This window comes from Pteronotus mesoamericanus, unplaced genomic scaffold (assembly GCF_021234165.1).
Source record: "Pteronotus mesoamericanus isolate MK-2021 breed Mesoamerican mustached bat unplaced genomic scaffold, CSHL_Meso_final contig_73, whole genome shotgun sequence".
NCBI classification, from domain to species: domain Eukaryota; kingdom Metazoa; phylum Chordata; class Mammalia; order Chiroptera; family Mormoopidae; genus Pteronotus; species Pteronotus mesoamericanus.
Window position 1 is genome coordinate 9688259 of NW_026555245.1, and position 17148 is coordinate 9705406.

The following is a 17148-nucleotide window of genomic DNA, read 5'->3' on the forward strand; positions in this document are numbered from 1 at the left end:
AAGATTAGATTACAATATTGTATCAACGTTAATTTCCTGATTTTGGTCATTATACTGTGATCATCATGGAAAGAAAGCACACTGAAGTCTTTAGAGATAAAGAGGCATTATGTCTGCAACTTCCTCTCAAATGTTTCATGAAGAAAGTATGTGTGTGCATGTGCATATGCACATGCTTGGAGGGAAGGGGGATGCATGATAAAGCAAGGGAGTAAATCGTTAATATTTGGGAAATCTTGAAGGGCAGAGAGGAACTCTTGTACCATTTTCCTTACATTTTTGCAAGTCAAATTATTTCAAAATCAGAAATTAAAAAAAAAATTGCTCTTGACAGGTGGGAGAGCTAACCAGGAGGAGACCTGTGAACTCGGAATACTTCTGGGCCCTTTGAGTCCAGTCTGTTTCAAACCCAAGTCCCATTGTTGGGTTGCAAAGGAGGCTGATTTCTCCTCGTCCTTTGTGCCAGGTTCCCTGCAGCATCCCTCACTTAGCCGAACAGACAAAATGTTTTTTTCTCCTGGCTGAAAGCTCAGGTCTATGCCTTTGCTCAAATTCCATCCTGTAGCAGCCTGTGGAGAAGCCCGTGTTCCCCTTTGATATGTCACTGTGATGCACTTTTTCTCTTACTACCTGAATGCTGGGTTTATTCTTTGCAACATGTGTCAGTCAGGAAAGAGTAGGTTCCAGCTGCCCCCAAAGTTCATTTTACTCAACACAATAAAGGTTGATTTATTGCTCACGCTACATACGTATTAGGGTGTGTTCAATGTGTTACGGGGCCTCTGCCTCCATTAACCAGGCTTCCTGAGGGACTGAAGTTTCTTCCTAAAAGAGACAAGTGCTGATCCCGCGTACATTTTATTTGCCATGAAGAACAATCCTAAGTTGTGTCTGTGAGAGGAGGTAGAAATATTTGTAACATCCCCGATGATTCTCGCAGTGCCACCTCTTAAGCAGAGAAGGATGACCGAGAGTCGCCGGCGCATTTCCTCCTCAGATTTCCTGTCCTCTAGCTCCCGGTGCCCTTGCGGTGACCAGCTGAGGCTTCTGTCCCGCCCTAGCATCCTTTTGCTATTATTTCCTTTGTGATTTTCTGTCTTTTAGATACATTTTTTTATGTATCTAAATGTCACAAATGTTTATTGGACACTTGCATCAACAGAGGGCACCTGTTAATTTGCTGTACGCTGCTGCCCTGGGTTCTGGGATATAAGAACCAGTAAGACATTGACTCTGCCCTCATGGCACTTCGGGATTTGTTGTGAAGAGACAGAGAAGAAAACAGACATTTCAAATTTAGATGGCCGAGCTAAGCACAGATATTTTAAGTTTAGAGGGTGAGAAGACACCATGTGATCCTTTAGGGAGGAGGGAGGGTGGAGAGAGGAGGGTGGGAAGTGGGAGACAGCCCTTCTGTTCCATACAAACACTGTCCAGATTCTCCATTCATCAGTCTTTCTGGTGAGAATGGGGCAGATGATCAAGTGTGCTAGTGGGTGGGGCTGGACATTTTGGGTTAAGGGCTATCAACGTGTCCTGTTTTGCAAACAAGAAATATTGGGATGACTAAAAAGTCCATATGGTGTTTTTCCATAAAAGACAAATTTTTCATTTTCATGAATAACTTTATTGATTTGAGTATTTTGAGTATGTCGGTTATCTCCCACATGGTATAATGTTGATCGTTCTCAATGTCTCAATTTGATCACTATCAACTTCAACTTGTCTGCCCGACCATGGAGCATTGTCTAGTGAGAAGTCACCAGCACGAAACTTTGCAAACCACTTTTGACATGTCTTATCAGTCACAGCACCTTCTCCATACACTACACAAATCTTTTTTGTGTATTTCAGTTGTATTTTTACTTTTTTTGAAATAACAAATCATGATATGCCTAGAATGTTGCATAGTTTCTTCCATCTTCAATATTAAAATGGCTATACAAAAATTCACTAATTTTGGTAAGTTGTTTTAAATGCATGCTGATGTGATAGCTTTCACAATACAATCTAACAAAATTGTTTCAAATGAAGGTAAAGGCAATAAAGCAGTACTAGAGCCATCTTACGGAAAAAAACAAATGAACTTTTTGGCCAACCCAGTATTTATTAGGCACCTGCTACAATAATAAGGCTACTCGTACTTACAGTTGGGTGATTCTTTATAAATCAAGTTCCCCTGAAAATCACTGGCTCCTTTGACAAACAAGGAGACTGAGGCACATAACTTGTTGGGATCCTTAAAAGTCCCAACTACACTACTTAGAACTAGGGTCCTGCTTCATCACCTAGGGCACGTCCCACTGATTCATCCTTCTGTTATCTTGTTTGAGACTCTACCCACCTGAGGATCCCACAGTCTAGCGGAAGAGTTTCTATCTGCTCTGATGATGGATATGGTGCAAAGTCATGTTGATTTCATCACAGCCCTTGGTCATGCTTGAGCCAGGTGAATCTAGACCTACCTGTTCTCTGGCTTCCTGCTGTATTATTAATGAGAATGTGCAATGCAAGATAAGAGCAGCTTTTCTGGGGTACCACATATATTGGAGATCACAGCTGCCAAATGGATGCTTTGCTGACTCAGAGCTGCCTGTGAGTAGCCGGCTCTGTGTGATGTAATTGCTGTGAGATTCTGCAAGACGGGAGAGTGAAGAAGGGGCCAGGTTCCTGTCTTTCTGGGCAGAATCCTCTTGTCTGCTCAACTTGCAGCCAAGAATGGATGCTGAGTCTCTGGGACTAACACATGGATATGTTGTGGATGCAGGCCAACCTTATCATTTCTATTTGCTAAGGTTTGGAAAGGCTCCTGGTCTTGTGCTAGCCCTCCATTGATTAAATGAGGTAATGTATGTAGAAGCCTTGGCACATAGTAAGTGGGCAATAAACGGTAACTGCTGTAATTGCAGTAATAATGACCTTAATTATTGAAATAGAGCAATAGCATTAGAGCAATAATTATTTAATAATGACGGTAATAATATGCATAATAACAGTACAGCAATCGGTGGCGTGGGGACGGGGGCTGCTATGGGAGGGCTTCTCCCAGTGGGAGTTTTATCAGTGACACATGATAGTGAAAAGCAGACTCTATGAGAACTCTCTGTACTTTCCACTCCGTTTTGCTGTAAACCTAAAACTGCTCTAAAAAATAAGGTCAATTAAAAAAATCGTTTTAAGAACAGGAAAAGAGAGTAGACGGGGGATTAGTTGGTGTTACTACTGGTTTTCAGTTCTCTAAAGACAAAGCACTGCCCCGTTGCTTCCGCCCCGTTCTGCCACCCGACCCTTGGTACGCCACTGACAGTAACAGCAGCTACTTTTAAACTGCTCCACAGGCTCTGCAGATATTCAGATAAGTAGCATGTTAATGATGATCAATCGGACCAGTGTTTCTCTGTTCACATGACCGGGTGTTGGGTGCAGGTGAAGCTGGCCCCCGAGGACGGCTGGGACGGAAAGCCACAGGCGTGGGGCTCTGTGGTTCTCTCCGCTGAGCGATGCAGCCACATCAGCTCCCCTCAGCGTGGCTGCAGCGGGGTGACGTGGCTGGGAGAAGCCCCTCCGGAGGGCACCCACCATACTTCAGCACTACCGTCTTCCCTCATCCACAACCCAGGGCAAGTCTTGTCCCTGAGTCCCCAGTGGGTTGGCTTCCTTTCCTTTGCTTAATAAAAGGCTCTCTTTTATTTGTGTAGGAAAATGCCCAGCTGATCAGAGAAGTGGAAGTAGACAGGGTCTCCACGCTCTCCAGGGAGCAGGCGCAGGCCATCAAGCAGCTCTGGCTGGACCCGGGAATCCAGGAGTGTTACGACCGGAGGAGGGAATACCAGCTGTCAGACTCGGCCAAATAGTGAGTACGGCGACCAAGGGGCTTTCAGGCCAACGTGCTCTATGTACCTCAGAGAAGCTTCTCATGGGGAAAAGGGAGCTGCGTCTAGCTCGAGGGGCAACACTACCTCCCTCCTGCTTGTCTGTATCCCTCTTGCTTCATGGTGGGTCTCTTCCCACCTACTAAAACCTGCAGTCCCTCTACGGCTCCCAGATTTCTCTCCTTGCTCATACCCCCTGAACTTCTGTCCTTTTCAATGAGGCTAAATCAAAAGTGGGGTTTCCGTCGTGGAACTGATCTCATTCGGGGTGCTGAAATGATCTGATTTAAATAAGGACTGCATCTGCTTCTGGCTTCCACTTTCCTCCTCTCCACATCCCTTTGCCTTCCGGTTTCCTGATCAGTGGACTGGTCCAGGTCCAATTACCCTAAAATCTACCATCAGTTTAGACTTCACTGCTCTAGGCCTGTCAGTGGCTGATCTTGTGCTGCCCTCTGGTGGGCAACATCGGCTCTGCGGGCCCAGCACAGGGAGGAAGCTCAGTCCTGGAGCCCTTTGTTTGTTGACTTGCAAAGGCCTACACATGATTTTTTTTTTTTTTTTTTTTGGATCCACAGAGCTGTAGTTTTAAATGTTATCCTTAGGGGGAAAAAAAAAAAAAAAAAGATGGTTCTGCATGCAAACTATCCCAGTGAGATCACAGAATTTCATTGTCTTAAGAGTTTCCTGAGGTACTGCCTCGGTCAGCCAGATCACTGAGCAAATAGTATAACCACGGTCCTTGCTTCTGCAGCTTGGCTCTTCCCGCCTTGGCCCATGTAACATTCCATCTTCTGAGGGCCCGAAAATCCTTTCCCAAGACACCCCCTTCCCTTCAGGGGCTGTCATCGCCCCCTGAGCTGGCCTGGTGGGTGATTCACTCCCATCATCTGAACAAGGCAGTGAGCAGGAAGGGAAACTGGAATCTGACCTTTGGCATTTGTCCCAGGCTGAGTGTTTAATCCATTAATCCAGGTTGGCACAACCGATGTAAGTTCAGAAACATTTAGGTGCAAAGCAGGAAAAGGAAAGGAAAGGAGTCCCACTGAGGTGGTGGGCACAGAAGAGAGCCGGAAGGGAGGGGGGCAGCGCCCGAGAGGAGGGCGGACTGCCTGTGACCTGGGGAGCCAGGGACAGCCCCCGGTCAGCCAAGGCACCCCTGGCCCTCCCTTGACAGAGCCTAGCGCCGTCTGCTTCTGTGGAGGGGAGGGGCTGGGGCTCTTGGTGTAGGTCCATTTGGAAAAGACCCACAGGAGCTGCTACAAAATTCAGCAGAGCCCTGAAAACTGAGGCAGGTTTGAGAGGAACATGGAAAGTGACTCGGTTGGTGGACAGAGCTACAGCAGAGAAACTAAACCCAGAGAGTCACCCCGCCTTTGGAACTGGTGAGACTTGAGACACTTGTGCATTTCCTTGGTCCAGGCCTTTGGTTGTCACCTGCTCTGCCAGTCATGCCTGCTTATTTGGACAGGCATTCATTGCAAAAAATGTGACGCGTGCCTGCGGTGGGCCAGGCACTGAGGTGAGGGTAGCAGGTACCGCCAGTGCTCGGTTACGTCGAGGAACATACAGTCTGGTGGAACAGTAGAGGTGCAAAGATCACACACATGGAAGTCAGTGAGGGTCAGCCTTAGGGTCACGCATGGGGCACAGAGGGTGGGTCTCAGAAGGCTGCTGGGCTTGGAATCACCGGCTCTGTCATTGCCCAGCCCCTGAGTTATTTCACTCTAAGATGCCTTTGAGAAAGGCTTTTTTTTTTTAAAGTGCCCTCTTGTTTCACCCCAGAGAAGTGATTATTCTTTAACTTCAGGGCTTTCTTTAATATATAGCAAAAAATAATCCAAGACAAGTTTTGGTTTATTTTTGATGTTTAATTTCTGTGTAATAGGAAAACCTTTCCTTGCTGTTATTTGGAAAGAACTTCCTGTCAGCCTGTTTCATGCGTTCCTATTTTCTTAGAAACTCTAACTCATTGAGTGAAGCATTCAGGAACAGCATCTGCATTCTATAATGTTCTTGGATGAGGGCGAGTGCAGGAGGGGGAAGGGCCTTGGAAGGTGGAGGGCAGACTCCAGCATCCTCTTCCTTCCCACCCTGCTCCCTCTCTCAAGGCCAGCGAGTGATCAAGCCTAGATCCTGGAGGAAGTGGTGGAGTGACCCATAGATTTCCCAGAAGGCTCATGAAAGCTTCTGATCCATATTCTCTCCACAACAGCTGTAGGAGAGCTGGCCCTCAAAGTCACTAATGGAACCCGTGAGTCTTAGTGGAGGTCGCTCCAAGTTGGGGTGACTTCCCTGGGGTGGACACTCCCTCTCTCTCTAGAATGAGTCTCAGCGCCTTGTTCTCTAATGTCACAGTTACCTGAGTGACATCGACCGGATCGCCATGCCGTCGTTTGTGCCAACGCAGCAAGACGTGCTTCGAGTTCGGGTGCCCACCACTGGCATCATTGAGTATCCCTTTGACCTGGAAAACATCATCTTCCGGTAAGAATGTCTCCCTCACATGGTCCATTAAGATTTGTCCGTGCAGGCTTAGAAGTCTCCGAAAGTATTCTCACACACATTATTCCTGAAAGGGGTTATATCTCTCAGGGCAGCATGCCCTCTCCATCACGGGGTATTTAGAATTACGGTAGGTCTCAAGTGCTAGTATGGAGAGGAACCCACCTTTCTGTTCCCCTTGGAGATGAAGTGTCTCTGTATTAATGTCTGGGATGATTCTTATGTGTAACTCCCTCCATCTCAACACACACACACACACACACACAGATACTTTTATAACCCACACACTGTATACACTGATGTCTCTTTCATAACATTGAAAATATTTCTCTTCCCTTTTCCAAGATTTATCCTCAAAAAAGAAAACTAAGAATCAGTACAAAAATGTATATTAAAAATTACATAATATATAAACTATTTTATAGCTGTGTAAGAATTTTCACATATAAATATAGTAACTTTTAGGATGACTTATGTAGATCTTCACTGCATTTAATTATGGCAAAAATGAATACTCATACAGCACATAGGCACAGCACTGCAGATTTCAAAGCATTTTATATCCGTAAGTCCCCTCAGAGTCATTACACGTTTTTCTAGTTGAGACAACACAAGTCCAGTCCTGCCACGTCCAGGTCCTGTCTGCAAACCTCAATACACCTCAGTGCTTCTGGGGAAGTGGGGTGCCCTGTGGTCCCTAGAAATTCTGCATCTCTGTGAGCACATCCCTTGTGCTGTGTGCCCATGAACTTATCTGAACCTTTCCCGCATCGACGCTGCTTGCTACTTCCGAAGCCTGTGTCTGGTCCCCAGATGTGTTCTCTTTGGCTCACTTGGTGTTTTAAAAAACTTTTGAGCCAACATTTAAAATGTGGGCTGTTTCATGTAAAACATTTGGTATCTAGCGTCTCTTGAAGAGCTGGCGGATCCGGTCGCCCTGAGCCTGCGTTTTTGCCCCCCGGTGGTTGGCTTCAGCTGTGTAGCAGTCGCCCCTGCAGCCAGGGCCCCCACCTCTCCCCAGGTGCACGCTTTACCGCGTTGCAGAGGCCCCCCGGACTCACTTTCATAAACGGCCTGACCCCTGTAGCATTCAAGCTTGGGACCGGTCCTTTGGCTACGAGTCCCTGCGATCTTTCCTACAGACACTTCGGATTTCCATTGTCAGAGGGCACTTACACATCTTTATAGGGAAGAAGGGGCAGCATCCACCTAACGGACAAAGGATCTGTGGACAACTTAGAGGAGCCATGACAAGAGGAAGGGGCCGGGGCCTGGAGGATGCAGAGCGGGCCTGGAAGACCGCCTGCCTTTCTGCCCCTCCGTGGCTGGCGTCCCAGCCCGCCCGTGGGCAGAGTGATGCCCGAGGGGGTGCTTGTGCTTTCTGCCTGGGTGATGGCAGCTTCCTACCCTGTGTCCCCCAGCAGGCTCCCCCTGAGTGACCTCTGCGTCATCTTCAGTAACTTCACTTACATTCTGTCCTCCTTTGCTAGGAATCTTCCAGCAGTTCCCCACTGCCTAAAGCAGTGGTGCCCAAATGTTTCCACCTTAGGACCCCTTTCCACTCTTAAAGGAGTAACATAAAAAGTACTGACTTCCATGGTATCATGATCCCTGCCCCTTTTTCTCCAAAGAGTCATGTGTTCCACCCATTGAGAGAGCTGTGTTTCTGTTGAACAGGATGGTGGATGTTGGTGGCCAGCGATCCGAGAGACGGAAGTGGATTCACTGCTTTGAGAGTGTCACCTCCATTATTTTTTTGGTTGCTCTGAGTGAATACGACCAGGTCCTGGCTGAGTCTGACAATGAGGTATGCTGGGTGGGGAGTTTGGTGAGCGGTGGAAGAGAGCGACCTATTTGTGCAGTTTGCAAAAAGCCAGCCGGCTCTGCCGCTAGACTCCATTCCTGAGGTTAAGCGGTCTTGCTACTCAAAGAGGCCGTGGACGAGCAGCACAGGCATCGTCTGGATGCTTGTTAGAAATAGGGACCTTCTAAGTCAACGCAGACCAACTAAATTAGAATCTGCATCTTAACAAGATCCCAGGTAACTCACATAAACACGCAAGTCTGATGATCACTGACCTGGAAACCTGGTTCTCACAGTTGGGGGCGCATTGGAGCTCCATGGGCACCTGTGGGAAAACCGGGTGCCTGGATTCAGCCTGAGATTCTGATGTAACTGGTGGTGTGTGCGGCCTGAGTGTGGGACGTAGTCTGATGTGCTGCCGGGGCGGGGCCACCCCAAAGCCCTGGTTCTCAGCCTGGGCTGCAGGTTCAAATCTCGTGGGGAGTTTTGAAAAACAAAACAAAACTAAAAAAAACACACAACAAAAAACCAAATACCATCTTTTGGACCCCACAGTAGAGATTCATGTTGCTGGGTTTGAGGTGGGGGCATCTTTTCCACATCCCCTAGGGATGCGAAGGTACTGCCGAAGTTGAACAATGCTATTTATGTCTAATAAACTTGACCTGAGAACAGGCTTCCCACCCTCCGTGGCCCTCCTGCCGTAGGTCCCAGCTGAGCTGGCATGGGGAGTGGCACCAGATGCTTGCAGCTGTTCAGGGGCCTCCTGGATGGTGCCTGCCCTCACTTCCCCTGGACAGGACCAGCTCAGGGCAGCTGGGACGGATCCACCCCGCCGGGCTTAGTACTCTCTGCAGAGTGCACAGCGCTGGCTGGGGCCAACGCCATTAGCTGGCTCTCTGCCCAGAAAGTGACCGGCACAGCCCCTTCTTGGGGAGGATGGGGGCTTTTTCCATGGGACAGCATTGTCCTCCCACCGTCTTTTCCCCTGCTCTTCACAAGTCTTCTTGACTTTGAAGAAAAATGTCTCTTGCTTCTAGGGCATAAAAGTAAATCAATAAAGAAGTCCGTCCAGGATTAGGTAATAACTATGAACAAATCACATCTTGTATTTCTTCAGAGCAGACTTTTCTCTGAGGAGCACTGTTACAGTAGCTAATTAGTGGAGGGTTAACCCATTTGTTAGTGTCATTGTGTGAAGAAGAACAGAAATCTTGGCTGCCACCCAGCTTTTCAAGCAGAGAAATTTTTTTAAAAGGAAAGTCCTTGAGTTGTTAATATGAAAAATTGGCTCCAAATTTGTCTCAAGAAACTCAAAAGATTACGCAGATGTGCAAGGGACAAATTCTTCAGCCCAGTGTACTAAAAAATTAAAGTTTCCCTGTCCTCAAAACAAAACACAACACACACACAGGTGTCTGGAGAAAAATTAAGTGGCTGCCACTCTGGACCCTTCCCTCCTGGTTGCAGACAGGTGTTGCCTCCTTTCATTGTGCTGTATAGAAATTATTTTTTTCATATGTTGTATTTCCTTAGAGGTTATTATTAATAAGATCATAATACTTTTTAAAGAAGCTTTAAAAGCCACAAGAGGTTACCGCTCTGGCAATAAATTCCAAATCTTAATCCCTAAAAACATATTGAGCGGGAGAATGAGCCCGTGTGTTTGGCAGGGGTAGGGAAATGGAGATTTACTGTATGTCCCTCTGGGCTTTGATGCTTTTCAGGACTCCTGAAAGGGAAGTTCTTGTTTCTTCCCTCTTAGAAATACTTGAGAGAGCAGAATGCTATCTACAACAATTATTGTCACCAGATAAGATTTGTATGTGCCCTGTCTGCTCTCCATAAATTAGGAACAATTAATATTTTTCTTGCCAATGTCTAATGCTCAGAAACCTTGCTGTCCCTCTGCATTGATCTCCACCAAATCCTGACATTATATGGGCTTGGGAAGATGTTTAAGTTTCGTGACCAACGGTATGCCCGCCCATCACCTGGGGACCCCACTCCCTTGTGCAGCGCGCCAGTATTTCCGGTGTGCCAGGGGCAGCACAGGGTCCTTGCTCGGTAGCCTGGGTCCCCTCCTCTCCGGTGTCCAGCATTTCTAAGGGTGGTGGCCCTGCTGTGAGAGCAAGTCTTCCTCTCATTGTCCCACAACACCCCATCAAATGGGTGTCTCGGGTCTGAAAGTGTGAACTTCCCCCATTTGATAATCCCAATAATGACACACAAAACTTTTGTCACATATGGGTAAGAACCCTCTTTCTCCATGTTGCACAGAAGTCTTCCTTACAGCCTTGCATCTGTGGGGCTGGACTGAGGTGCTGGAGGAGGGGAGAGCCCGAGGGGGTGACTCAGGAGGGTGGGGATGGGGCACGTGGCAGGCTGAGGGCCCCCATGTGCTTACCAGCTTCAGTAAGGACAGGGACCCCCAGCCTGCGGCTGCGTGACAGGTCAGACAGATAGAACCAGTGATGGGCATGTTGTTTCTAAAGTACTGCCTTTCTTTCTAGTGACTCTAAGTGCCTTTTCTTCTCACTTAGAACCGCATGGAAGAGAGCAAAGCCTTATTTAAAACCATCATCACCTACCCCTGGTTTCTGAACTCATCCGTGATTTTGTTCTTAAACAAGAAGGATCTTTTGGAAGAGAAAATCATGTACTCTCATCTAATTAGCTACTTTCCAGAATACACAGGTATGTGTCCATCTTGTCGACCTTGCTGACATCAGTCCAGAGCTCTTAATGTGGCTCCTGGGGCTTCCCTGGTCTGCCTTTTACAGACTTTCTCACCTTCCTTTGAATGAATGGTCAGTTGCGTCCGTGTTTTTGCCTCCACACACTTCTCCCAGGGCCTGGAATACACCAGCCAGCTCCCTCTGTTACCTCCTCCTCTGGGAAGTCCTCCGACCCTCCCCTTGACCCTCACCCCACCCTCCCCAGCAGGCACACCTCCCTTGGGCCTCCCTGGCAGCCTGGGCTCGCCATGCTCCCCCCACAGCCGGCTCCTGAGGGCAGACTCTGCCTGACTTGCCTCTGCATCCCTCGTGCCCATCAGAGCGCCGGGCACTCTCACGCGTAGGTTCAAGTGTGGCGGCCCTTTTAGCGGACGCAGCAGGGCAGGCACTGAGTTTCTTTATATACACGGCCGCTCCAGGAGAGTTTATGACCTACTCTAATTATTTCGGTACCAGGGTCTCAAAGATTAGTAAGTTTGACATTGGTATTTAGACGAGTAATATTTTAGCACTTTGCTTTTAACTTTCGCTAACTGCGTTGGCCACGTAGTACAGGAGCCCACCAGTTTTAAAATCAGACTCGGGTGGCTAATTCTGTTAGTCCCCATATTCTGCTTCTCCCCTCTCCTAGCCCAGTTCTGTCTGCCTGAGTTAGCAAGAATGACCTCTCTTTAAAAGTGGTCCAAGTCAGAAAGTTAAATTGGGTCACTATTTTTCAACCAATTGCCTTAAAGTACAATTTTTAGATACCAGCAGACACTTTAAAATACTCTTTTTTATAAAGAGAGATAATAAAAAAAAAAAATAATGCCCCAGGAAAACTATTCTCTAGAAATAAGACAGCTTAAAGAAGGGTCCCAAATAAGGACAAGAGTACCCTGGACCTAATTTTGCGGAGTACGTGGTGGTGAGTCCATCTCTTCTTTATTCCTCTCACTGCCTTTGTGACCAGGACCAAAGCAGGACGTGAAAGCTGCCAAAGACTTTATCCTGAAGCTTTATCAAGACCAGAATCCTGACAAAGAGAAAGTCATCTACTCCCACTTCACGTGTGCTACAGACACAGAGAACATCCGCTTTGTGTTCGCTGCTGTGAAAGACACAATTCTACAGCTAAACTTGAAAGAGTTCAACCTCGTTTAAAAGCTGCTGTCCACTCCTCGCCAGCCCCGGGCGGCAGGGCGGCAGGCCCGGCGCGTTTGATTTCTGAGTGCTCCTGACGCCGGCCGCCCGGCCCGCGGGCTGTGCCACGTCTGCCCGCGGGCCACAGGGACAGAGACGGGTGATGGAGCTTGAAAGATTTTTGAGGTTAACGAAACTTTTAAAGAGGTCTTTATTCCACAATTGTTTTTATATTTCTTTTCTTGACTTTTGGCTGTAAGGTTCTGTGCAATTTTTGAATTTGAAGTTTTATAGAATTTTAAAAAGCCACTGTGATTTACTGTTTCTTTTTAAATTGTATGTAAGTGTGTTTAACAGCCATTAGAAAATCACATAACAAGAGGGCCTATTAATTTTAGATATCATGGCTCGAGACCGCCAGGATTAATTGGGGTGACTTTTTAAAAAGTTGTTTTAAGCTTTTTATTAAATCTTATAATTTTGAGGCATTTTTGAGTGTTTTTCTCTTTTTATGCTGAAAAGTATGATGCCTTCAACATGTCCAAGGTTTTTTAAAATAGTTCTTTTTTTTGTGTTAGCTTTCTAAGCCAAACTAATGACTATGTCAGTCCATTTACTTTGGTTTTGCCACAGTTTGATCACCATAAAGCCAAAGTCGACATAAGGCAAATGGGCTCTGGATAGCATGTATGTTATTATATTGTTGAAAAGTGTGTGTGCGTGTATTCCAATGTATGTGACCAGGTCTTACACACTTATGAAATGGCTAAAAGCCACAATTGTTTAAGAAATGTAATGTAACCCCTGCCAAAGTTCTGCTGGCCACCGCAATGTGCTCTTTCAACCATGTGCGCTGTGCCTTTCCGAGGAGGCTACAAATATACCATTCTGCCATTAGCACTGTATGCTGTGTTTCTTTAAGGTCATGGTTGATGTATGGTTCTGCTCCTAAAAAGAAAAATGCTGTAACTTTCACAGTTAACTACTTAGAAACTTTCTAAAGGTCTTTATAGAAAAGGAAAAATAATCTTACCCTTCCCTTTTCAGGTCTTGGCTGAGACCTAGTCCTGTAATAAAAAGAGAGATTAATAGGAGAAAAACAAAAGTTTAAGAACATCAGAGACATCCAGGAAAACTGAGTAACTCTCCAACAAGCAGTCCAAGCCCTCACATTGTGCTTGGGGGTGGGGAGGGAAGCCAGTTAAGGGAGGGTACCAGGAAAATCGCAGTAAGGCAGGGTACGGTGGTTTCACAGATTTAAGCTGCATCATTGCCCATTGGTAAGAGGCCTTCTGATTTGGAGCGGTCCCCTTCCAGGCACAGAGAGCGTAGCACCTTTACAAACGGAGAGATTTCTGTTATAACTTTGTTTCCCTTATGAAAGGATCACTACTTCCACATTTTCAGAACTTTTCCCATGTCTGTTGTTTCTTAAAAATAATCAGCTCAAAAAAAATCTGTATGCCAAAGAGGCATATTTTGGGGTGGGATATTCTGCTCCCCTTTAGTCTGATGTTTGAAACATCAAAGGGACTTCTCACTCCAGAAGCTGAGTTGATAGACAGCTGTATTATTTCCATCAACCAGTCTCTTAATCTTGAGAATAGATCAGTTAAAGTTGTTTTTCATTTCAGGATGTGATACTGCAGGTGGGCTCCCTAAGGTAGGCCTATAAGGTGGAAGCAGCTAGATATTTAATAAGAGGCACTTCTATGGAAACAAAAGAAAACACAGTTAATGGTTGGAACAAATTGTGCTATTTGTCGGAGTCCTGAGGGCAGCCAGTCAAAGGATTTCTAGGTGAAGCATCTTTTGCAGTTTAAATGTGTCTGATGTCACAGAGTGTTCAGGTCAACTTTCTCAGTGGCCCATACAACACAGACAGGAAGAGTCTGAACAGGAGCTACTGCGACCATTTAGCTGAAGTTTATATCAAAGTGTTCACATTCTGTTTGCAGGGGTTTTGGAAACTCTTTTGCAAAAACAACACAATAACTTCCGTAAATGAAAAAGGCTTAAAAATGACTGTGGTTAAAGATTTGATGAGAGTTCATTATAATGCAGTTGACAAATAAATTTGGTTATTTCTGTGACAAGCCTCTTCAGATAACTAGAATTACAAGTGATAACTTACCAGGACATACCAGATTTCTAGGAATTTCATGAGATTTGTTCTTATTGATTCCAAGTCAAAAGAGTAAGGGAAATGGAAATGTTAGTTTGAAGAGTTGTAGCCAGATTATTTGAGAAAACTAGAAGAATTCAGGATCCAGTCCAGGTTATAGTTTGGAAATGAAACCTCAGTTAACAGGACTAGAATAAGCCTCAACATGCATCATAGTTTCTACTTTAGCATCATTTTTCTCTCATCCCATTTTTACCAAAGGTAATTACAGTGAAATGAACTTGTTTTCAAAATAAATCCAGTCTCAATAAACTTGGCTTGATTATTTACCTTAAGTGCAGCAAGAATAGTGGTTGATCTGCAATTTTAATATCTGCTTTGTTGGAACTTTTCAAAAGGAATCTCAGGTTGGAAATTGTCAAAAGCCTATCAAGGCGAGGAATCCAAGCCAAGGTCTTGCCCTCAAACTTTGCCTGCAATACCTGTCTATACATTTGGGTTACTTCCTCTCTTCTCAAGGTCCCCAATATATGCTAAGATTCCTGCAAGTGCCAGGAAATGACCTTCCTTACTTACCTGCTAAGGCTGCCAGGAACCCTGTAAGCAAGGTGGCTTTTCCAAGGGGCTTTATTAAAACTTCTTAAAACTGGTCATACATGATTCTTTGCGCATTCTCATATGTGATCTTCCAGTCAAAGTCTTGGTAATAAAACCGCTGTTTCCAATTGTGCTCTGTTACAAGAACAGATTCTTATTGAACATATGCAAATAACTATGTTGTCATGAAAACAAGAATACTCCAAATTTCCAAATTCTACAGAAATCAGGTGGCGAGAAGAGAAATTGTTTCATCTTGTTCACAAAGGTATACTTAGCAAATTGCTGTCAGTGATAGATAGTTTAAAAGAAAAAAAGTTTCCTTAAATCTGGAAAAACAAAACATTAAAAAAGTTATAAAAATTATAGCCTTCCCGGCTACATGCAAAAAATTGAAATTTGATCATCAGCTGACACCATACACAAAAATAAACTCAAGATGGATAAAAGACCTAAATATAAGTCGCAGCACCATGAAAGTCCTAGGGGAGAACATTGGCAGGAAACTCAGATATCCCACGCAGCAATTTTTTCACCGATATGTCTCCTAAAGCAAGAGACATAAATGAAAGAATAAGCAAGTGGGACCTCATCAAAATAAGAAGCTTCTGCACGGCTAAAGAAAACATCAGCAAAATGAAAAGGGAGCCAACCATATGGGAAAATATATTTGCTAATGATACATCAGATAGAGGTTTGATCTCCAAAATATATAAAGATCTCACTTGACTCCACTCCAAGAAGACAAACAATCCAATCAAAAAATGGGCAAAGGACCTGGGCAGACGCTTTTCCAAGGAGGAGATACAGAGGGCCCAGAGACATTTGAAAGGATGCTCGGCATCACCAGCCATCAGAGAAATGCAGATCAAAACTACAATGAGATACCACATCACACCGGTCAGAATGGCCATCAGAAACAGATCCACAAACAACAGGTGCTGGCGAGGCTGTGGAGAAAAGGGAACCCTAGTCCACTGTTGGTGGGAATGCAGACTGGTGCAGCCACTGTGGAAAGCAGTGTGGAATTTCCTCAAAAAGCTGAAAATGGAACTGCCTTTTGGTCCAGTGATTCCCCTGCTGGGACTATATCCTAAGAATACCAAAACGCTAATTCAGAAGAACCTATGCACCCCAATGTTCATAGCAGCACAATTTACAATAGCCAAGTGTTGGAAGCAACCTAAATGCCCATCAGTAGATGATTGGAGCAAAAAATGATGGTACATTTACACAATGGAATACTACGCAGCAGAAAGAAAAAAAGAACTACTAAACTTCGCGACAGCATGGATGGAACTGGAGAGCATTATGCTAAGTGAAATAAGCCAGGGGGTGAAAGACAAATACCATATGATCTCACCTATAAGTGGAACCTAACCAACAATACAAAGATGCAAGGAAAATAAGACCAGCAATACTGAAAGGAAAAGAAACCAACAGAGACAAGAGGGAAGGAGGGAGGGGTGGGCGGTGGGGCGGGGTGGGGTGGGGGAGGAAGGGAAGGGGAAAGTCAAGGAACCTATAGCAAGGCCTCATGGACAAAACCAAAGGGGAAGGATTGAGGGAGGGAGAGGGGGGAGGGGGCAAGGGAAAGTGGTGGGGGGAAGGCAGAGACAATATATTTGGAAAAAATAATTTAAATTAAAAAAAATTATAGTCTTCCTTATTATTTCATTGCATCCCAGATAATAAATTCTTTGTGTACCAGAAAATACTTGTTGATCTTGATCCTTTGTTAGCAGGTTTAAGGAATCCATTTTTTCCTTAGAATTTTCCTGATTTACTCTCACTCAATTCAGTGGTGTGATTTAAAAGTTATCACAAACCTGTACTTTTCAGAGTCCTTTCCATGAATCTCCCTGAAGATGAGGCACTCGTGCAAAAGCAAAATAATTTCTGCAGATGACAAAAGACTTTAAAATGCTCATGGTTAAAGATCAGATGAGAGCTCATTATAACACAATTAACAAGGACATTTGGTTGTTCCTGTGACGTATATTTTAAGATAATAACGAGAGTTACAAGTGACAACATTATTCTAGGACACATCAGACTTCCAGGAATTTCATACAGATTTTGAAACATATTAATAACATGTATCCAAACAAATGCAACCTAAAATTACTTTTGCATTACTTATTTGCAAATCCTTCCCATGCAATATAACAAAAGCCTAATTAGTTTAATATCTCTTTTTACAGGGAGAGAGAAATCTTGGTATGTATTAGCGGCCCTCTGAAATATTCCAAGTTAGCTCAAGGTCAAAAAGGCTTAATTTAGAATTTTATTTTCAAAAGTCTTTCCAAAATATCAAAAGTTCTGGACATTTGACCACATAGGACCACAGATCATTATGAAGCAATACTTAATTACCCATTTAAC

General features: G+C 44.9%; 1 protein-coding gene across 1 annotated transcript in view; it reads left to right on the forward strand.

The window, feature by feature from the left end:
- Positions 1-12062, forward strand: part of GNA14 (G protein subunit alpha 14) — a 155489-nt gene extending 143427 nt beyond the window's left edge. The window contains exons 3-7 of the mRNA XM_054583002.1: positions 3699-3853; positions 6231-6359; positions 8055-8184; positions 10725-10878; positions 11872-12062. Coding sequence (XP_054438977.1) covers positions 3699-3853; positions 6231-6359; positions 8055-8184; positions 10725-10878; positions 11872-12062 — 759 coding nt within the window. The remainder of the gene's footprint in view (positions 1-3698; positions 3854-6230; positions 6360-8054; positions 8185-10724; positions 10879-11871) is intronic.
- The last annotated feature ends 5086 nt before the right edge of the window (positions 12063-17148 follow it).